Source organism: Rhinatrema bivittatum, chromosome 1 (assembly GCF_901001135.1).
Source record: "Rhinatrema bivittatum chromosome 1, aRhiBiv1.1, whole genome shotgun sequence".
Lineage (NCBI taxonomy): Eukaryota > Metazoa > Chordata > Amphibia > Gymnophiona > Rhinatrematidae > Rhinatrema > Rhinatrema bivittatum.
The window spans coordinates 425,130,477-425,154,345 of NC_042615.1; the positions used below are offsets into that span (position 1 = coordinate 425,130,477).

General features: G+C 44.8%; 1 protein-coding gene across 3 annotated transcripts in view; it reads left to right on the top strand.

Moving 5' to 3' along the window:
• The window catches only part of NCBP1 (nuclear cap binding protein subunit 1), a 437,475-nt gene that overhangs the window by 331,850 nt on the left and 81,756 nt on the right, over positions 1 to 23,869 (top strand). For all 3 annotated transcript variants that reach the window (XM_029603603.1, XM_029603613.1, XM_029603623.1), the window contains one exon: positions 4,073 to 4,175. In XM_029603603.1, the coding sequence (XP_029459463.1) occupies positions 4,073 to 4,175 (103 nt within the window). The remainder of the gene's footprint in view (positions 1 to 4,072; positions 4,176 to 23,869) is intronic.

Sequence of the window (23,869 nt, forward strand, 5' to 3'; positions counted from 1 at the left end):
GTCCCATCTGGTTGATCAGCCCAGTCCTGGCTAGACCTCGATCCGGCTCGAGGGTCCTCCCACGTGGAGACCCTCCGGGGGGGGGGGGAGATCACCATCTTGCTTGCGTGGTCACCGGTGCCATTTCACCCCCCCCCCCCCCCCGATCGCCATACTGTCTGCCTAACTGAGCCGTGTGCACAGCGGCGAGCCAGGCGCATAACATACTTGTGCGCACAGCGGCGCGCGCACATACCGGCCTGTGCGCATATAAACACACAGGAGATTAACTCTGTTCTATGGATCTTCAAGACGCTTACGCTTACATTCCAATATTCCCTCCTTATCGCAAGTTCCTGCGCTTCCTGGTGGGTCATCAACATTTTCAATACCGGGTTCTGTTATTCGGACTTGCCTCGGCACCCCGAGTATTCACAAAGTGCCTAGCAGTGCCAGCGGCCCATCTAGGCAAAGAAAGCGTACACATTTTTCCTTATCTGGACGACTGGCTCATCAAAAGCCAATCAAGACAAGGAGCTCTCCACCCCTCAAGCTCACAATCAATCTGTTTCACTCGGGATTTCTAATCAACTACCAAAATTCCCACCTCATATCAGCTCGCCTTCTACATACAGTTCATTGGAGCAAAATTGAACACCACTGTATCAAAAGCCTTCCTACCAAAAGACCGCGCAGACACACTCTCCAAATTAGCGACATCTCTGCGTGCAAAGAAAATGGCTTCAGCCCATCTTTTCCTAAAGCTGCTGGGCCACATGGCTTCCACGGTCCACATCACCCCTATGGCCAGATTAGCCATGAGAGTAACGCAATGGACTTTGAAATCACAGTGGCTCCAAGCCATTCAACCACTATCATTTCCAATTCAAATAACCCACCAGTTACGTTCAGCTCTCCTCTGGTGGATGAACACGAACAACTTGCTCAAGGGCCTACCGTTTCCGCAACCATCTCCACAAATAACCTGAATTCCTGATGCATCCACCTTAGGTTGGGGAGCACACATAGAAAATCTTCAGACTTAAGGTACTTGGACAAAGCTCGAAGCAACATTTCAAATCAATTTCCTGGAGCTTCGAGCTATATGTTATGCTCTACATGCGTTCAAGGACTGCCTTTCATACAAGATTGTTCTAATACAAACAGACAACACAGTAGCCATGATTTACATGAACAGAGGCACAGGCTCTTATCTTCTTTGCCAAGAAGCTGTGCAGATTTGGGACTGGGCCCTAACACATTCCACATCCCTAACATATTCCACATCCCTATCCCTCACAGCATGGATGTTGAAAGCTTGATCCTTCAACCACTCAATCTTTCAACTAATGTCTCTCAAGTGCTTGTAGCTTCACGAAAACCTTCCACATGAAAATCCTATTGTTGTAAGTGGAAAAGATTCACCACGTGGTGCATGCAGAAAAGCATTGAACCCTTTTACTGCCCCACATCACCTTTTAGACTATCTGTGGCACCTTTCAGACGCTGGTCTCCAGACTACGTCAGTAAGGGTACATCTGAGTGCTATCTCAGCTTACCATAAAGGAGTAGGGAATGCCCCGATATCAACACAATCCCTTGCCAGTAGGTTTATGAGAGATTTAATTCAGCTTAAACCCCGTTACGGCCACCAGTCACAGAATGGAACCTTAATGTAGTCCTAGCAAGGCTCATGTGTTCTCCCTTTGAGCCCATAGATTCCTGAGATGTTAAATATCTTACATGGAAAGTTCTCTTGCTAGTAGGCATTACATCTGCTTGACGAGTTAGTGAGTTACAAACACTTGTAACATACTCACTCTATACCAGGTTCCTACATGACCGAGTGGTCCTCCGTACTCACCCTAAATTCCTTCCCAAGGTGGTTACAGACTTTCACTTGAACCAGTCCATTGTCTTGCCCACATTCTTCCCAAGACCTCACTTTCACCAAGGTGAAAGGTTTTACACACATTAGGCTGTAAACGTGCACTTGCATATCACTTAGACCGCACTACAGCCTATAGGAAATCCACCCAGCTCTTTGTTTCTTTTGATAAAAGCAAGCCGGGTATGGCTGTGGGCAAACAAACTCTCTCTGATTGGCTAGCAGACTGTATAGAGTTCTGCTATGAAAAAGCAGGCTTTCCTCTCCAGGGACAAGTAAAGGCGCACTCAGTAAGAGCAATGTCAACTTCAGTTGCACACTATCATTCAGTACCTATTACTGAGATTTGTAAGGCTGCAACATGGAGCTCTCTTCACACCTTTGCAGCTCATTACTGCTTAGACAAGGAAGGATGACTAGATTCAGCCTACGGACAATCTGTCTTAAAGAACTTATTTCTAGTATAATCTCAACTCCTTCCACATCCAACTTGCTGTGATTTCAGGCTGCCTCATCTTTCCTAACAGTACACCAGTTGTGCCTGTTGTACAACTTGTATGCTGTTGGTCTATAACAAATATGACTCAGCCTGTAGTTTGCTAATCATCCATATGTGAGGACTATCATCCTGCTTGTCCTAGGATAAAGCAAAATTGCTTACCTGTAATAGGTGTTATCCCAGAACAGCTGGATGTAGTCCTCACGAAACCCACCCGCGGAGTTGGGTACGAATTGTTTTATTATTTTATTTTTGCTAACGCTTACTGCTACAAATGAGACTGAAGGGAGACCCCTGTGGCTCGAGGGATAATGGCATGCTGGGCATGCTCAGTGGGCTCAGGGTGCCAGTCAAAAGTTTTTAGAAACTTTGACAGAAAGTTTTCCATGATAGGGCTCCATCCAGTGATGTCACCTATATGTGAGGACTACATCCTACTGGGATAACACCTATTACAGGTAAGCAATTTTGCTTTATAGGTAAGCAACTCTTTCTAGTCATATTTCCTACTTTTCCCCCTAGATGTGGGCCAGAATTCTGTTACATTAATTGTAAATTTCTTATTTGATTTATACCTGCTGTTTACTTTCCTTTGTAAGATCCAGAATATCTTATTTATTCATGTATATGATGAATAATTTAAAAAAAAAAAAGTTAATGTACTTGAACTACAAGATGGAAATAATTGAATGTTTTCGGTGTATATTCCAAAGCTTAACCCTAATCCACCCAATAATTTGCATAATGGAACTAAAATGTTGAACAAGATGACAGATAAACCCTCTGTCACTCCTATCTTCTTCTCAATTCAATCTGAATTATAATTTTCTAGTTTGACTTGATACCTGTGATGGAATAAAAAGACTTAAACCAATTTAGTACGACATCTGATATGTCCAGTACGACATGTCTTATCAATAAGATCTCATGATCAGTTGTGTTTAACGCAGTTGAAATATCTAGGAGAACCAACACATAGCTTTTCTCACTTTCAAAGCCATGCAAAATTGTGTCTGTAATTGATAGCATTAGGGTTTCAGTGCTGAAGCAATATTGATTTGGATTTAAAGGCATATTATCTTCCAGGTAGTCATTTAACTGTTTATGAACTGCTTTTTCAGCAAACTATAGTTGATGAAAAGGATATCCTGAGCATTCTTAGGCTGTCTTTCAGCCCACCTCTGCTGGTGTAGACTGTGACTTTACTAGTCCTGCAGATGGTGTCAACAAGTGAAATTCACAATGAAAACAGGACATTGTAATTTTTTTACCTTCTCATTGTATTTCATAAAACCTTTTTTTTTTTTTTTATTTTACTTCTACTTTGTAGTACAGTAATTTAAACTCATCTACTGGCAACTGTCTAAAAAAAAAAATGGAGGCACTGTAACTACAAAATGCTTTCTTCTTTTGTTGTGTAGGGTATACAAATTTCTTTATTTGAAACAAACTAAGCTAATGTTTTGTGTAGTTCTGATGCTTGGTTTTAAACATTTTTTAGGCCAAATGTTATGCTTGAATGGAAAAAGACAAAATGGAAAATTGCCTTCAATTTATGATGGTTTTCTTTTGAGTTTTCAGTTTTTAATACTGGACATTTGATATAAAAAAATTTAAATTCCTCTTTAGGTACTGAAATTTGAATGAATTATTTTAATATTATATTTTGCCATTTATGAATGCTTTCCCTTTTTTTTTTTTTCCAGATGAAGGGTTCAGTTTCAACCCTCTGAAAATAGAGGTTTTTTTACAGACTTTACTTCATTTGGCTGCCAAGTCCTTCAGCCATTCCTTCAGTGCTCTTGCAAAGTAAGATTCTTTGCCCTCTTTAGTTCTGTTTGCAGTGTGTTGGGTTTTAGTTACTCTTTTGATTTTTAAATATCTTAACAAAAATATCCTAGAAATATACCAGGTGGTCAAATGGTAATATTATATATAATGATATATGACTGATGTAACATTTTAAGTGCGTTTGACAAAACCTAAAATAGTGTTTCACACTCTGACTGCAGGAATTCGTGCTCTCCTATGAAGAGGAGATTTTGATTTTTTCATGTCTCATACTGCTTTTCACTCTCAAGAGTCCCCAAATCTTTTGAAGGAATGGCCACATAGGATATTGCAAATCACCAAGTGGGGGAAGGAGTCCCCCCATCTTGGAGTTTGTTCATTGAGCATAGTTGTGGAGGGGGTTGCGGATCTGGCCCTTTCATTGATTTGAAATACTGGGAAAGTGGGGCGGCAGGGGATAGAATTCATACAGGTTCAGCAGATGGTCAGTAATATTTTTATATTTCTAAGAAGTTGGCAATTCTGCCCTCACCTCCAGGAGCCCTGCATCATCTTCTGAGATATAAAGGTTTGTTTGTAGTGCTCTCCTTTCTTGCTGTCACCCCCTTCACTCTCTCACCTCTTCAGTTTCCTTTCCAGCATTCTTGTTCTAACTCCTTCCCTTCCACCCACTTTGTATGTCATCTTGATCTTCCTGATGGTGGGGCCTAGCCACCTCAACTACTCTTCAAAGGCATGGGTAGGGCTGGCTCACCTTCTGCTGATAGAGCTTCACATCTTTGCCAGTGACTCTCTTCAGTGGCATGTATCCAGCTGGTTCTTCTGTTACTGGGGCGTGGGAAACCCCATAACTTTTCTGCCTCTGTCACACATGGAAAAAAATAAATTTCCTCTGTGGACCAGATCCTGCTTCAGGAAGGAAAAGTATGGCAGGCTAGAAAAATTAGCTCTGTGGGCGGTAGGTTGACCTCTGCTCTAATGGATTCTGAGAATTGAAGGATGTGCATATGCTCATGTATTTCTGTGAAGTGGGATTTTCAATAACATTTCATTTTCTTTCATTTTATTATTACTACTAATGGCATGTATTTTAGTTTGGTATGATCAACGTGCCAAACAGATTGCTACCAGAAAAACTGTCTTCAAGGAAAGAGTATGCAGCAGTCGAAAAGTCAGACCTGCCAAAAACTCGATGACCAAGTTAAGGTCCCACAGAGGCAATTGGTGGGGGGGGCAAAGATACTTAACTCCCTGCAAGAAAGGGGGCATGTCCAGATGGGAAGATAAAAGCCCTTCATTGGCTCTCCTCCTATAACAAGCCATGGCTACAACTTGAATGTTCAAGGTGTTAAGGGCCAAACCTTAAGCAAGGAGTCCTGTAAAAATTCCAAAATCAAAGGAATATCCACCTTCAGCGATTGAGTATCTCACTCAGAAAACCAGGCTTCAAAGACCCTCCAAACTCTAATATAAGCTAGAGAAGTAGAAAATTTCCAGGCCCGAAGAAGTGTGGAAATTACCACAGGCAAAAAACCCTGCTTCAACAACAGAGACCTTTCAGTGGCCAAACTGTAAGACCGAATGGACCTGGATCCTTATGCAGAATGGGTCCCTGACGTAATAGATCCATCCAAGACGGTATCCTGAAGGGACTGTCCACCAGAAGTCTCTGGAGATGGGTGTACCATGGCTTTCGAGCCCAATCCAGAGCCACTAAAAGGACAGAGTTGGTTTGACTTGCAATCTTCTGGACCAGCCTGCCTATCAGAGGCCAGGGCAGAAATGCATAAAGAAAGGCACTGCATGGCCATTCCTGAGCAAGAGCATTGATGCCCATTGCTTTTGGGTCCTGCCTATGACTGAAGAAGCATGGAATCTTTGCATTGTTGAAGGTCACCAATAGGTCTAGTTCCGATAGGCCCCAGACGTTCATCAGGAGCTGAACGGCTTTGTTCATCAACTCCCATTCTCCTGGGTCCAAGTTTCTCCTGCTGAGGAAATTGGCTCTGATATTTTCCTTTTCAGCAATGTGAGAGGAGGAGATGCTGCTCTGTACACACCATAAGCACATCTGTCTCCTCTGACACCCATTGACTATTGATTCCACCCTAATGATTGTTATAAGCCACCGTTGTCGCATTATCGGACACTATCTGGACCATTTGAGCCTCTATTTGCTTGGTGAAGCGCAGGCATACTAACCAACCGCTCGTGCCTTTAGTCTGTTGATGTTCCACTGCCACTCTGCTGCAATCCTGCACCCTTGTACCACCAAACTCCTGACAGTGAGCCTCCCAGCCCCGAAGGCTCGCATAATCAATCTGGCATTGTCAGGGAAATTTCCTTCCTGAGATGTTCCACCTGTAACCACTAGTTCAACTGGGATCTCACCTCTAACAGAAGGAGCAGCTCTACTGCATAGTTTGCAACTGCGGACTCCATCGGGAGAGCAACGCGCACTGAAGGCGCATATGTGCCATATGAACCACTTCTAATGCTGCTGCCATCAACCCCAGGACCTGTAGATAAGACCACATGGTCAGATGAACAGAGTTCCGCAGAAATCAAACTCAACAGCATCAACGTGTGGATCCAAAACTACAGCAGAAATACTCTGCTCTGCTTGTTTTGAATCGAACCCCCAAATACTCCAGGGTCTGAGACAGCTGCAAATTGTTTTTGGTCAGATCCACCACCCAACCTAGTTCTTGTAGCAAGGAAACCACCCTGTAGGAAGCATGAAGACGCTCTTCCACTGTCTTGGCTCGAATCAACCAGTCATCTAGTTAGGGGTATACTAGAATGTTTTCCTTACAAAGGGCTGCCGCTACCACCACCATGACCTTGGAAAAGGTCCTGGGCACTGTAGCTAGTCCGAAAAGCAAGGCCTGAAACTGGTAATGACAATCCAGGATAGAAAATCAGAGGAAATACTGCTGATCCTGCTGGATGGGAATATGCAGATATGCCTCCATCAGATCCAGAGTCGTGAGATATTCCCCTGCTTGAACAGGCAATTCAACAGATCACACAGTTTCCATCCTGAAATGCATGATTCATAGATGTCTATTGATGCCCTTGAGATCCAGTAATGGCCAAAACAAAACGACCCTTCCTTCTTGGGTCATTTATGACAAAATAAATGGAATAACAGCCCTTATTTGGCTGTGATTCGGGAACAGGATTCACCGCTTTCAGATTCAACAGCCATTGTAATGTCATTTCCACTTTAACTTCTGAGAGGAGTTGCTTGGAGAGACCATGAAGGCATCCGGAGGAATGTGAAGAAATATTAGAGCATACCCAACCGAATCACTTTGAGAACCCATTGATCCAGAGCAATCTGGACCCACCTGTGATAAAAACGGGACAGGTGACCATCTAACTCCTGCACCAACAGGTGAGCCCAAAAACCTTCATTGGGAAGACCAAGGGATTCCACCTCTGGAGCCAGCATCCTTTCAAAGTCCTCGGGGGCAAAAGGACTGAGACTTGGGAAGGCCAAAAACGCCAGTAGCTTCGAAAGCACCCAGTTGCCAGAAAACACTGGCCAATGGGTTTCTTGTCCTCTGGCAATCGAGAGACTTGGGTCTCTCCCCATTTACTTGCCATTTCTTCCAATTCATAAAGCAGAATGGCTGAACACAGCACTTAGAGTACATGTCCCACACAGAAATCTATGGTCAGCAAACAGAGCACTCCTTCCCATTCCTTCTGTGAAAACCGCAAGACTTACCCAAGTAAGGGACCGAGCTCTGTCTCTAGCCGGTCCCATATTATGGAACTCAATGCCCCTGGACCTTAGACTCCAGAGCAATCACAAACTTTTCAAAACACAGCTCAAAACCTGGCTTTACATACAAGCCTTCAAGAAAGAAAACTGATGCAGGCTATTTGAAGTAAAAGATATGCGGCATAAAGAACCAAATACTTAATTTTATAAATCCTTACTGAATTATTTCAACATTTTTTTTAACTGTAGGCAACCTTCAGGTCATATTGCTATGATACACTTAATCCCCCTAATAAACGCCTTATTGTTACCGAACACTATTGGCACCACCTATGTAATGTACGAACCATATTTTTTACTGGTGCCCTATTGTAAACCATTGTGATGGTGAATAACTTAATGACGGTATATAAAAACTCTTAAATAAATAAATAAAAAATAAACAAAAGCGAGCCTTTGAAAGGCAGCTTAGTCAGATTGGACTTTGAAATAGTATCTTCAGACAAGTTATGCATCCACAACTGCTGCCTGGCTGCAATAACCGAAGCAACTCCTCTGGTGATGTGCATACCAAGTCACAGCCCACATCAGCTAAGAAGGTGGCCCCAGTTCTACCATAGGTCCAAGATCGGACCCAGAGCCACCAGATCCTTGACAAAGACATAAGGTAGCCCAAGCTACTAAGGCACAAGAAGAAGCAATTTGCAAGTTCATTGTCACTGACTCAAAGGCTTGCTTCAGGATAGCCTCAATCCTCCTATCCTGAGCATCCTTCAGTGCCTCACCTCCCTCTACTGGGATGGTAGTATGTTTTGTGACAGAATACACCAAGGCATCCATCCTAAGGAAATGCAATTGCGCTCTGGCCTGCGGATCCAAAGGGTATAAAGCCGCCAAGATGCGTCCCCCTTTAAAAGACACCTCTGGCACACTCCATTCCAGATCAATCAACTCCTGGATTGTATCCAGGAAGGGAAAGAGACAAGACAGGTGGAAGAGCACTCGGAGCACAAAGAACTACCTTATTAGGTATTGAGGCCCTGTAGAAATATCTGCAATCCCTGGAAGAATTCTACCCTGGAAAAGGACAGGACTATTCCAGGCCCCATAGACCCGAACCTGACGTCCTGAGAGCTAGTATCCTCTGAGGACTTGACCAGTGGATTGATCAATGGAGGGGACGCACTTGCCATGTCTCCCTCGGTCCCACGCCTCTCAGACCGAGGAGATGGACCACCGCCTACAAAATAAGGAGGTAAATCTTCCTGAGCATCCAGGCAGCACTGACCCAAGCTTAAAGAAAGCTCCAGTTGAATGGCCCTGAGGTGGCATCCAGCACAAATAGATAGGCGCTTAGACTTCTTTGTCACGGGCACCATGGCTGTAAGCAAGCAGACTGATAAAGGCTCATGCCTAGATTATCTGCACATATAAGCCGCACCCAAGTACATACACCTAGGCTGTTCGTCCAACTAGATACCCAAACTGGACGCCCAGTACAGATGTCTACACTAGATGCACAAGATGTGCGTCCAGAAGGAAGAATGCCCAAACTGGATGCACAGGTGAGAGCAGACGCACAAAGGATGCTTAGGCGCTCTCTAACGGCCTGCAGTAAAAAAAACGCGCAAAACTATCCCGCATCCTACCACATGCCAAAATGGGAGAAGCCTGGGAGCGGGGCCAAGCCAAACAGCTGCTCAACCCACCATGCCTGCATTATATCCTCATCTCACAGAAATCCCAAGAGACATGAGTGGGACTACCAAATGCCAAGGAAGCAGACCTGCTTGCTTTCTTTTCCCCCTTTTTTTTTTATATATATAAAGTAAAACCTTTTACTTGAGCTCGGCTCTCCCTGACTAAGAGCAGGAACGGGTCCCAGCTACAGGGGAGGGAGAGAAAGCCTTCACTACCAAGCCTCTCTCGGCCTGCAATGGCTAATTCAAATTTAGGTCCATGCCACTAAAGGCTAAGGGACTGAAGGAACTCTGATGAGGGAGGGACCGCACATAATCGCCTCAGGAGGCAAGCGGTGCTACATAGACATCTCGTCTTTCTGATATCTCCTTTCCAACTTCTTCCTTTCTGTTTTCTGTGGTTTTTTGTTTTTTTTTACTCTGAAACAATCCCCTGAAGGAATCTGCTGGAGACTGAGAATACAGGCGGGCTGATGTTGGGGGCAGGACTACATAGTCGTGACGTTAGCTTTTGCTCTGTCTCCATTTGCTGGCAGAGGTGCCTAACCCATTCATGGGGATTGACCTGCCCGAACGTTAAGGAAAAGGTTGTTACTGTTTTGAGTGCTGGCAGTTAGGGTTGTTTTGGTATGGGAGGTTTACTATATTGTAATGGTAATTCAATTTATTAATGGCATTCTGAGAGTCAAGCCCACACGCACACATTATAAAAAGTCTAATTCCATAGGAGTTCCAAGAGTTGTTTTTTGCAATGTTTTCTGTTTGGCACCACAGCAGTGCATGTAAATATAATATGCATGTGATGAGAGATGCTTTGCCTCAGAAGACTGTACTTTAGAATGTTCTTTGTCATGTAAATTTGTTAAAAATGCATAATTTAATTGTGAGTGGGGGGGGGGGGGGTGGCTTGTGTGCCAGGCTGTAAGATTTGCCTAGGCTACCTAATATCTTTCCTTTGACCATGGGCTCTGGGGGAGGGTGTGAGTTTTTTTACAAACAAGATTGCTGGAGGGAGCTAGGCTTTTTTTTTGATGGGCCCGGGACAGAGATTGAATGAATTGGTGCAGTGCCCTGTGTGAACAATTAATCTCCTCTTGATAGGTCGAAAGGGTATACAGGTTCTCTCTGCATCTCTGGAGAGCAGTTAACAGCCTCCCAGAAGATGCAGGTCAAAACATCAAAAAAAATTGCAAAGCTCACTCTGCTTCCATCTCTTTCCCTCTAGTCTGTTACCAAGAACTGGTAGGGCAGTGTGTCTCCCTTATTTTGCTAAGCTGGAGCCTAACTATGGAAAGCACACCGAAACACGTCTTTCCCTCTTGAAATAAAAACTATGCTGTCTCCTAGTCACATGGTCTAACCCCACTTTGTGCCTAACAGACTGCCTGTTTTGCAAGCCTCTAGGGCAGGGGTGGGCAATTCCGGTCCTCGAGGGCTGCAAACCAGTCGGGTTTTCAGGATATCCTTAATGAATATGCATGAGAGAGACCTGCATACACACTGCCTCAGTTGTATGCAAATCTATTTCATGCATATTCATTAGCCCTCGAGGACCGGACTTGCCCACCCCTGCTCTAGGGGGAGGTGCATTATTGAATGGCATAGCCGGTGATACAGATGGACTAAGGACTGGGGCCATCTGGAGGAGATCTCATAGTCTCTACACATATATCCTCTCTGCTCCCTCCTTCCTCCTCTGCATCCCATTCATTCTTCCTGTCTTGCCTGTCATCCTTCCCTTGTTTTTCCTTGCCTTTTTCATCACTCTGAGTTTCTCATCTTTCCTGATGCTGCTCTAGCCTGTTATGGCTCCCTGTCTGCTTTTCTCCAGAAGGAAGCAAGTTCAGTAGGAGCAGCAGTGGCAGGTCAGCTAAAGTGATAGCATTGGCCAAAACAGTGAAAGCAGGCAGCTTAGCCTGCAGGAGCAGTCTGAAGCATATGAAGGGAGTAGGGAATGTCTAGATTAGTGGGAAATAGGCAGTCACTCAAAGTAGAGGTGTTGTGGGATACCCATGAGAAGCATGAGACATAACCAGAGGGCATCTGGAGCATGGTGGGGGGGGGGGAGTCGCTCTTCCTCTTATCAGGGAGCCTGGGAGTACCTCCGAAGATCCAGGTTGGGGAGGATAGGGAGGTCGTCTTTTCTCCTTCTCCACCTCCAAGGCCAATTCCCACATTTTCTCATCCCCTAGTCTGTCTCCAGCCTTTGCCTCATATGATTGGCCCCAAGCTTGACAGTGGCAGACATATTCAAGATGGGGAGGAGACTTTAGGAAGAACTCCAGATTCAGCCCTCGACTGGCTGATCAGCATCAGTCCCTGGAGCAATCTGCAGATGTCAGTGGCAGCAACATTGGCCAAACTCAGCAGAGTACCTGTGAGTTGGTTTGTTCACAGGCCCTGCTCTGGCAGCCTTGCCCATTTTTCCTTGTATGGATTTCCTATAATCATGGAATCCATGAAAGGGGTGGGGCCAACGCAGGACCAGTGAATAAGAAAAGCAAGGGCCTTTAAAGCTCTGTGTTTTAGGGTTTCTGTATGTAACTTTCCATTTCATTTCTGCTCACTTTCTTGGTTGGCATCATTTTAATGTTTCCCTGTGACCCAACAATACCTTCTAATCAGCTTGTGATTATTAAACATGCCGTGCAGTTCACACACTTTCTTAGATATATAGATTTTGTTGTAAAGGGGAGGATGCTGGAAATTTTATATAACTGTCTGTGGGCCAGGTACCTGTCTGATTCAGAGTTTGCGAGCCCAGACGCTGATAGCTCCCTGTCCCATTGAGGGTCTTGGTAGAGCTCTAAAGAGAGTCTGTATTAAGAATTTAAAGGAAAAGGGATCTTCTAAAAATAAGTCTCCCCTTCCATTCCCTCTATATACTTTTCTCTAAAAAAAAAAAAAAAAAAAAAAAAAAAAAAAGGTTTTTTCCTGAGGGCTAAGGTAAGCCAATGAAAGTGAAATTTAATTGACAGTGTTTGCATATTAACTCTTCCCAAGAGACTAAGTTTAAAATCTTAAAAGCCTTTTAAGTAGTAAGGTATCATTATCCTAGTGAAGCTGCCGATGTGTCTCTTGCGGTGGTAAATGAGCCATGGGTACAATCGGCTCTCTGTCCAGCTTGCCACCATGATGAAAATGACTGAGCAAGTTGCAAAAGCAGCTCAGATGAGTGAGAGAGAGGGGCTTTAGAAGCTGGGTCAAGTTCTTCATTTATACCCTGGACTGAACAGAGAAGTTGGGGATTTCAAGGTAGCCATTAATGATGGAACGATGGCTATATTTAAAACGTCCTACATGGTTTTCAGTGCAGCACAGAGGAAAACAATAGCTGACCCTTTTAACTGATGAGGTCAGTCAAGCATTGGATTTATATGTAGATACTGCTTGCTACTGGAGAAATCTCAGAGATTTTCAAATTCCTTCTCCAGGTTTTCTGTGCTTTACAGAAGCCTAGTGAAGGAATATTTTCTGTAGTTCATTCAGGGCGTACGCTACAGGACAGCCCCCAAATAAATTATTTTCAATTTCAAAAAAGAAAGAAGCTTTCCCCTGATAACAGGTGGAGTAGGCTTTTCTCAGTCCTCTTGAGTCTCCATTTATGGATGTGAGGATCCATATGAGGGGAGCAGCTGTGATTCTGTTGAGGAAGGGTAAATTTGGTCTGAAGGAGAGGAAGATTGTTTTTAGATACTGCTGTAAGGATGATGTTGCAGCATTAATTTCAGAAGTAATTTCATCTTAGAATTTCAGACAAATTAGATGAAACCAGATTGTGATCCAGTTAGTAAAGGCATTCACAAAATATATCAAGAGCTTTTCCCCTTCATTCTGAAATAAAAAAGTTACCAACTGCATGGGACTTGCCAAAGTCTGGACATAACTATATCCACTTCCTCATGATGTTTCAGAATAGCTATTCCAGATGCCAAGAGTGAATGCTATGGTTTCAGCGGTAACTAGAAAAACAACTATCCCTGTGTAAGGAGGTGCGGTACTTAAGGATCCACAGGATAAGAAATTAGAGATAATAAATAAAAATGTTCTCAACAGATTTTAATACAAATTGCTATTTGTGTCATGGAGGGTGAGTCCTCAGGACGATTGGTGCTACCCAGCAAGCAGGGATGGTCTGGGTCCATGCCAACAGCAGCCAGACACACTATGGCTGGGACAGAGAGATCTTCATCTAAACCAGCCCCTTCCCTCAAGTTGAGCCCGTGGGTTCTGAGGCCAGCAGGACTTGAGTGTCCACAGCAAGAAAACAGACCATGGATCAAGGCAAGCAGCGGTGAAACTGAGATTTATATCTAGGTGGAGGTCAGGCAGCGTTAGAATCCAGGCAAGGTAAGTAACAAGAGATCAGTCCGAGGAGAACGAGGCAAGGAAGGAGAGGTGGACAGAACCTGAAAAGCAGAGCATGGCAGGATACAAGCAGCAGCAACACCAGCTAGAAGCAGGAAGACCTATTGCTGAGGCGTCTGATCGAAATAGTGCTGATGTTTAAATACCTGAGCTGGGTGATGTCATCAAAGGATTCCGCAGAACTGAGTCACGCCTGGGGCCTTTTAAAGTAGTGAGCTGAGTGTGCACCTGAGGAGGAGCCATGGAGGAGATGGTTTTCCGGACTTGGGCCTGGCCGCAGGTAGGGTGCACCAGCCAAGGGATGGGCACTGCAGTTGGTGCGGCATTATAGTTTTGTAATAGTTACATAGCTAGAACAATCTTACCCTGGGTACAGCAACTCCCAGAAAATGAAGAATCAGCTTGATTGGAACCAGCAGCAACTTATCTGCCAAATAGCCTGTATGATCTTATGAGGACTTCTTCAAAGTCACTAGCTTCATCAGTCGGAGCTAGAAGGCTTCTTTAGCTTCATCAATGGGTGGCTGATTCTTGGTAAAAAACCATGCTTATGTAAGGTTCCTTTTAGGAGAAAACATTTGTTTGGAGAGGAAATTGATAAGTTAGTCAAAAGCTTGGGTGATCCGTCAGCTTTGGAGGCATAGATATCAATGGACAATAGAGCTGCACCGATGGATGGAGTGTCAGCGGCTTCTGTGGGGAACCATTGGTTCCCTCTGTGTGATGGCAAGCAGGGAGTCTGGAGACAGGCCATCGTCCAGCTCCTCCTGGTCAAAGAAGACCTCTGGTTTGTCCTCTTCATCCAAGGCACTGGGGAAGATTCATGAAGAGCATCGAGGGAAGCTGAAGAAGCACAGATGATATTGGTCCCCTTAGATGCACGGGGACAGTCAGCACATGCCAAGAACAAACACCCATTGATTTCCCCCCCTCCCCCGAAGTGACCTCAGGGTGAGGAGAGCTTATCAGACTCCTGGGGTTCACCACGGTCTCCACTGGTCCTGGTATCAGCCACTGATTCTCTTCTCAGTTCTGAAGAGGCCATGGCCGCCACTCCTGCCTTCCAGTTGGGGTTGGCATCTGCAATCTTTGAGGAAGAATTGGAGAGAACGTGAAGCTGGCCATGGAAAAGGCACTGCAGGACCTTAGTGTTGGGGCATGGAGTGTAGCACTGTCTGTTTTCAAGCCACTGCTAGACTCCTTATATGTGCTCGTCAGAGCTTTACCAACTTCTGTGTCTATGCTTGTTGCCTTGCTGAAGCTAAGAGAGGCATCAGAGGCGGTAACATCCTACCCAGTGGTTATTAGTGTTTCCTCAGGAGAGGAAGCCACCCCAAGGGAACAGAGGGTCCTCTGGTTCCAGCCCTAACCGCCAATCTCACTGGTCACTGACCCACTGACTGAGGACAGAGTACCCAGGGATCACTTTCCTGACAGTTTGTGGGTCAACATCCTCATACGCCTGGGGGTACCAGAACACAGACGATTGTTCAGATGAGCATCGATGGGTCTACCCTCAGATCCCTTAAACCGAAGGCAGTCCCTGCCTGTGGACCTCTCCTTTTCAGGTTTCATGCCATTGATGGCATAGGTCATCCCTTTTATTTTGCAGACGGAGAAGGAATCCAGTCACAAAATGCTGGATATCCTCCAGTACATGGAGCCTCCTAAGGAGATTGTGGCAGTCCTAGTACATGAGAATCTTCAGGAGTTGCTGTTGATGTGGGAGAACCCCCTCTCAGTGGCTATCGTGAATAAGGTGGACACAATTTATCTCAGGCAAGTGCCAGCTACCACATCATGATGAATATGTCCTCTGCCTGGGGGCATCGCATGATATCAGAGGTTGCTGCAAATGTGCCAGGATGACCCCGAAGGGACGTCATCTTCGGCTCGAAAAGATGGAGCGCTTCTTTGGGTCAAAGAAGATTGAGCCATCAGCTTTGAAGGAGCACGGAGCCGCACCGATGGATACCGAGCTGCTTGAATGTTGAGAGGTTGATTCTGCAACCCCTTGGCCTTTAGAAGGATGTGTCTCTGGTCCTTTTGGCTTTCAGAAAGCCTTTCACTAGTAAGTCCTATGGACTGAAGTTTTTCTGTCTTATGTGAGCATGAGGCCCTATATCCCTTCTCCTGCTCCACACACAAACTGCTTGCCTACCTTCTATACCTCTCAGAAATTAGTCTTAAGACTAACTCAGTTAGGGTTCACCTTAGTGCAATTAGTGCATATCATCGCCCTATACAAAGTAAGCGTATCTATGTATAGCCTATAGTTACATAGAAAACATAGAAACAAAGAATTGTCAGTGGAAAAAGACCAAATGGTCCATTCAGTCTGCTCAGCAAGTTTATTATGGTAGTAACTACTGACTGCTGTTCCATGCATATTGCCCCCATGCCTTATGTTAAAGATAGTAATACTTAGATTGCTTAGTGTCCAGTCAGATGAATCCAGAACAAGTGGGTTATGCATTCCTACCAGCAGATGGAGACGGAGTAAACTGATGTCACAGTATATACACCATAATAACATAAGATTATACCATACTGGGTCAGACCAAGGGTCCATTAAGCCCAGTATCCTGTTTCCAACAGTGGCCAATCCAAGTCACAAGTACCTGGCAAATACCCAAACATTAGATAGATCACAGCTACTATTGCTTATTAATTATCGTCATAGCAGTTTATGGATTTTATCCTCTAGGAACTTATCCAAACCTTTTTAAAACCCAGTTAGAGTAATCTGTAACTACATCCTCTGGCAAGGAATTCCAGAGCTTAACTATGTGCTGAGTGAAAAATAATTTTCTTTGATTTCTTTTAAATGAGCTACTTGCTACCTTCATGGAGTGCCCCCTGGTCCTTCTATTATCTGAGAGAGTAAATAACCAATGTACATTAACTTGTTCAAGTCCTTTCATGATTTTGTGGACTTCTATCATATCCCCCCTCAGTCGTCTCTTCTCCAAACTGAACAGCCCTAACTTCTTTAGCCTTTCCTCAGGGCAGCCGTTCCATGCCCCTTATTTTGGTCACCCTTCTCTACACTTTCTCCAATGTAGCTGTATCCTTTTTGAGATGTGGTGACCAGAATTGCACACTGTATTCAAGGTGTGGTCTCACCATGGAGCGATACGGAGGCATTATATCATCCTCCGTTTATTTTCTATTCCCTTCCTAATAATTTCTAACATTGTTTGCTTTTTTGATTGCCACAGCACACTGGGCCGATGTTGTTGTCAATATGCCGCTGACCGGACCTTTGGAAGCAGGTCCCCGGAGCAGAGGATAGGTGCTGGGAGAGAGGCCCGCGCAGCCGGCGCTTGAGCCCATCGGGGTAAGGCCATCAACTCTCGCCCTACCTCCGTGGGCCCCCGATCCGGCCACGGGGGAGTTTTTCTTACTTACCTCCTCCTGCCTCTTCTTCTTTAAATCGCGGCGATCCGACCCGGCTTCCTCTCCGCCCACCGCTGCAGGAAGCCACGAGACAGGCCCTCCTCCCCCCGGCCAGCAGACCGACGCCGCCCCAGTCACGCTGGTGACCTCAGCACGACGCGACCGCACTAAATTTAAAGAGCCGGCAAGACTACAGGCGCCGCGCGACAAAGGAGCGCGCCCCTTTGTGCAGCCCCCGAGGAAAGCCCACTCTCTCTGCTCGACAGACTTTGAACATTCTCCTCTAGGATCCTTTCCCTATCTCATCCAACTATTACTCTGACTCTACCACACTCTACTAGACCCTACCAGTCTCCTCCAGACCCTACCAGGCTCCACCAACACTCATACAGACTCTACAATCAATCATCCAGAATTTTCCAGCTCCAGTCCAGACGCCTCCAACACTCCCTCAGACAAACCCCCAGTCTCTCACCCAGTCCTCCACAGCACTCTGAGAGACTTCCCAAGACGCACCCAAACGTCACTCATCATGCACACCCTCGCTATACCGATCATCCACAACCAAAGGAGAAACACTGTAAAAAACCACACCAATCCCAACTTCATTCAAAAATGAATCATCCCTATCATGACTTCACCACTGAACCAACTGCTGGGCCTCACGCTACTCTCCTTAACCCTGATCAATGCACAATCACTATCGAAAAAATCTCATCTCCTATACGACTATCTAACAGAATCAAACCCAGACTGCTGCGCAATCACCGAAACTTGGCTGAAACCTGAAGACACGGCTCTAATCAACCAACTCCCCACTCACACTTACCTGCAACTGACCCTGTGGTCAATGACATTGTCACTACAGCAGAGTCCATAGGCTTGCAGGTAGACAGTGCTGATGTGGAGGAACTGGTGGAGGAACACTCAGAGGAATTGTCTACAGAGGAACTTCAACTTCTGGCTGAGCAACAGAGAATGGCAGTTGAGGAGCTTTCTGAAGAGGAGGAGGAGGAGCAACAATCAGTGCAGCAAATTTCCTCTTCTAGAATCAAGGAAATCCTAAAAAAATGGACAGAGCTACAAACATTTGTAGAGAAGACCCACCCAGACAGAGGAAAAGCCAATCATTGCATTCACTTGCTTAATGATAATGTCATGTCATACTACAGGACAGTGTTGAAAGAAAGACAGAAAGACAACCTTAGACCAGTTTTTAATTGAGAAAAGGTTGAGACCAAGTGAGCCAGAAGCAGGTCTTAGTGAACTACAGACTCCTCCAAGGAAAGAAAGGACACCAGAGAGCCAGATTCCAGACGTTCTTATGGAATGGGACTCTCCTTCTGAACAATAACCACCTTCCATTTCGTCCCCTGATACTGTTCGCTTCCCCTTCCTCCCTTCCTGCAAACCAAAGATGTCAACTTTTAAATAAATAAATAGAAAAATAAACTTGAATTGTTGTTTCTGGTAGGCTAAGCACATTTTATAACCTTTTGGTGAGTGCACTAGAGAAGTATTGGTGTTTCTGGTAATTAACGACCTTATACAACCATTTTTTATGATAGAAATGTTTAGGCAAAGGGTGCTTTTCGAAGGTTCAGAACACATTATTTGTTTTCCCATTGTTTCCTATGGAAAAAATAGTCTTGACTTACAACCAACCCTCTGGAACCAATTGAGTTTGTAAGTCAAAGGACCACTGTATTAGTTTACTTGGACTTCCAAGACCATTCTAGACAGGAAACTGGTGAGATTTCTGAAGAACAGGAACTTGATGGGATTTCTGAAGAAATAGCTGCTGGATGTTCTGGAGCTCCCAGCCTTGTCAGCTGTCCTTCCTTGTTTTGTTTACCCTGTCTTTTCTTAGCTGCCTATCGTTACCCCCCTCCCAGTTCGAACTTCCCTGTTATAATGTAATTTTCCAAACTTAACTTGTTGATTGTAAACCGGCATGATGTCCACAACGAATGCCGGTATATAAAATGTTCTAAATAAATAAATAAATTCTGTTTTCTGAACACTCTAGGGGTCTCAGAATGATAAACCAAGAGAGGCTTTATCTTGAGGTCACTACTTGCATTGGCACATAGCAATAAGGTTAGCCTATCCTTCATTGGCTTGTGGCCTGGCATTTTCTTTTCTTCCTGGGTAATGTATGTTCTCTTGGGCATTTTCTTCCAGAATAGTCCAGTTTCATCACAGTTGAAAACTTGCTGACAGGAAAAGCCATTTCTCTGTGTCATTGCTTCGAAGTGGGGTATGTAGTTTTCAGCAGCCTTTTTATCTGAACTGGCAGCTTCACCATGCCTAGTTACACTATGAACCCCGTTCTTGCTTTAAAATTATGAAACCACCCCTTACTGGCACAAAATATTTCACAGTGTTCACTTGGTAATGGCTTATCCCTCGCTTTTTCACAGATTAGACATTCAGATAGGCAATCACCTGCCATCTGCCTTTCATTTATCCATACTAGCAATAGGCTTTCTACCTCATCTATCACTGTTGATCGTTGCTTGGTAATTTGAGTGACACCTCTAGCCACACTAACTTCCTTGTACAAATCTTTTCTTTGTAAGATTGTCGAAATGGTGGATTTTGATATGCTGTATATGAGAGCGAGATTGGTCACTCGAACGCCACTCTCAAATGTCTGCACAATTTCCTTCTTCTTTTCAATAGTTATTGATTTCTTTATCTTTTGGGCCATTTTATCACTTCTTTAGTGTTCTGCAGGGAGAAGAAATAAAAGAAAAAAGAAATCTAGAAAGGTGTACAGTATAACCAAAAACACCACCAACCCCAGACACTCTTTTCCCCCTTCCTACCAATGTTTATAAGAACATCTATGGCCTCCAGAAACTGTTCTGTACCTTGCCAGCTGAGTGCTGTCTCCCGCTGCTGCCCACCGATGCTGTCCCCGATGCTGTTGTTTGCATTTCCGTGCCGGGTCTGCCCACGTGCATCACTAGCCATCCAATCTCTGTTTAAATCCCGCCTTCCAAGACCAAAAAAATGCAATAGGCAGCAACAACGGGCCAATTACAACCAATCCGGAAAAAAAAAACTGCACGCACGTGGCACACTGGTCGTAACTCGAAACCGAAAATTGTATTCGTAACTCAAAATTTGTTTGCAACCCAAAACCCTGAATGTTGGTCGTAACCCGAGCCGTTCGTAACCCAGGGGTCCACTGTATTATTCCTGTGGGTCCTATTCTTTAGGTCTTCCAGTTTATCTGCTTGTGCTCCCAGCTGTTTTTCTAGATTAGAAATATTTACTGCAGTTGTGGTCGAATCATCTTCTAAACATGCTATCCTCGCCCCCACCATTTCTAGGCATGGCATTATTTCAGCCAGGGAACAGAGGTCAGTGATCTGGGCTGAGATGCCATTTAATTTAATATCTAGAGCAGTGACCACTGCATTAGTTACTTTCTCCATAATTGTATCGATGGAAGCAGAGTGAAGTCGGGAGTCTGAATAATCTCCCTCTTCCACAGCCATTTTCTCGTGCAATGCTTTCAGCTTCTCTTGCTTGCTTTCTTTCCCCCCTTCAAGGGCATCATCCCTGGTGATTTATGCATATTGTTGCGTCCGTCTGTCGCAGACAGCTGCGCCCTCTCTGTCTCACCACTTTTTTTTTTCTCTCTTTTCTCTCCTCTGGGTAAGATGGCTGCCTCCGCCTCACCTTGCCGATCTCTCCAGCATCCCTGGACCAGCATGGGCAATTGCGTTCGCCATGTTTGCACTGAGGCCTAGGGCATGTGCGCGCACTGCCCTCTCTCTTGAATACGTCATGGTGGGAACCTCAGGGGCGTCCCCACCGCATGACGTGTCTACCTCCTGGTACTTAGCCTCCGATCTCCAATCCAGCTACGAGTTAGCAAGGATTCTGGTCCAGCTAATTTCTACCGTTTCAGAGACGCTCGCTCTGAGTACCTACTCCTACCAACCCTCCGGGGTTACGCTGATTCCAAGGATGCTCTGGGTACCCGGTCCTCGGGGGCCCTGCTGCTCCTCCATGCCCTCCGGGGCTTTCTTGTTCAGCAAGGACGCTCAAGGCACCGCCTTGCTTTGATTCTATCTCCTCTCCAGATTACCCTGCATAGAAGGACGTCTAAGGTACTCGCTCCACAAGGGCTTTGCCCGCTCCTGAATACTTCCTGGGTATCTGCTCCTCTAAGACCACGGCACTGGCGTTCCGGGCTAGCCTTACTACCTTCGCACTGTGGAAGTCATATCTCCAGCAGCATTACCAACCTTGTGAATATCTTACTCTTCAGTCTCTCTACTTTGTCTCACCACATACCAGATTCTCAGTGTACTCCGCTCCGAGGACCACTACCGGACCCTTCACTCCCAGTATCAGGTGAGACCTGCTCTGCACATAGTCATCAGTGCCTGGACTGAACTCTGCATTCTGAGACGACTCCGTGGCTGAGGAGAGCTGCCTGCTCCATGGATTTTTCTTTGTTAAATTATTAGTCTGGGAACCCCGCATGGACATGTGGTATATTCCATGCCGTGGGCATGCTCAGTGAAGCTCGAAGTTCTTGAAACTTTGACATACGTTTTCCATGCCAGATGTCTCTCGTGTGTAGACTGACATCCTACTAACCTTGGAGAACACATTTGGTAAGCAACTCTTCTTTCATCTGTATTTGGACAATTGATTGATCAGAGCAAAATCCTATCAAAATAGCATCCAGTATCCAACAAATTTTTAAAAAGTTTAGGCTGGATAATTATTCAAAAAGCAATCTTAACCCATCCCAGTCCCTGGAATATTTGGGCACAGTTATCTGTACCAAGGAAGGTCCTTCTTGACACAAGGAGCTTCAAGAGCCTCAACTCTAGTCCTAGTGCCATAGGCCAGAGTTCACATATGACCTCTGTAGAAATTCTCTTCTTTCCCATTAGGCTTCTCAAACTCATGACTACGAGTATCATCTTCTCCTTCCTGTTCAAGTGAGAGAGAGTTTGGTAGTCAGAAATAAAGAATCTATTAAAGGGTGTGAACCTAGAAGCAGATTTTAGTTACCACAGATGCGAGTCTAACAGGATGGGGAGCACATTTCCAAGATCAAGTTGTTCAAGATCAGTGGACAAGGAAAAAAGCCAGTTGATCAGTCAACAGGTTAGAAACCAGAACAATAAGATTAGCCTGCTATTGTTTCAACAGTAGCATATGTGAAAAAACAGGAATTCAAAGTAGAGGAATATCAGAGGAGACAAATCTGCTGAAGGGAAGCAAAATCCTGGTCGATTTAGATGGAACGATTTTTTTTTTTTTAACCAGACACATCGGGCCGGATTTTAAAAGGGTTACACACTTAAGTTAAGCGCGTAACCCTAAAAAAAACAACAAAAAAACCTGCGCGCGCCGAGCCTATTTTGCACAGGCTCTGCGGTGCGCGCAAGCACGTCCCGGGGCTTTGCTAGGGGGGGGCGTGTCAGGGGCGGCGCGATGTTCGGGGCGTGACCGAGGCCTCCAGACCAGCCCTCGGGTCGGTTGATGGCGCAGCAGCGGGCCATCGGTGCATGCGAGTTACACCTGCTTCGAGCAGGCATAACTTGTGCGATAAAGGTAGGGGGGGGGGTTTAGATAGGGAGGTGAAGATGCGGGGGCCTCGGAGGGACCGGGCAGCGCGCGCAGGGCTCTGCACGCGCAAGTTGCACAAATGTGCACCCCCTTGCGCACACCGACCCCGGATTTTATAAGATACGCGCGGCTGTTTTTTAAAATGTACCCCTAAGCTTAAGCTGATGCAGGAGATCTGAAATGCCAGCTGACAGGGTTTTACTTCTCTTATATCAAGCAGATTTCTCTCTAAGCTTTGCCTATAGGCGTTTTTACTTGCAATTTGAAAACAATGATAAAAAATGTTTTTATTTGTTATGTTTAACAATACGGCCCTTATAGCCAGAGGTGGATGATTGAGAGGACCAGGTAATCTTCTGTCTTAAGGAGGTCTTAGACCTTCACCCGGCTTTCTTGACACCCTTTGAGATAGAAATTTATTTATTTGCTTGGACATTTCGCCTGTAGATTCAGTAATTTATCTAATTATTTCATTTTTACTGAAAGTGGTTTCAAATTTTCATTTAAATCGATTTATATCTCTATCAACTTTTTCAAAGGAGCAATGTGAAGAGAAAAGTATTTGAGGTATCTCAATGTACGACATATCCTTTCAAATATTTAAAAGTTACAAATTCATTTCATAAATCAAATTATTTTTTATTTGGAGGACCACATAAAGGTGAATCAGAATTGAAAGAAACCTTAGCAAGCTGGATTAAGGAAACAATATCTTCAGCATACATATTAAAGAAGTGATTGAGTTTTGAAAATTTCTGAAGCCTTTCTACAATAGCTCAGATTTCCTCTTGGGCAGAAGCGGTGGCTTTACATCTTGTAGACATTTGTAAAGCTGCAATGTGGTAGTCTTAACATTCTTTTATAAAACATTATACATTGGATGTTCTTGCAAACGAAGACACTGC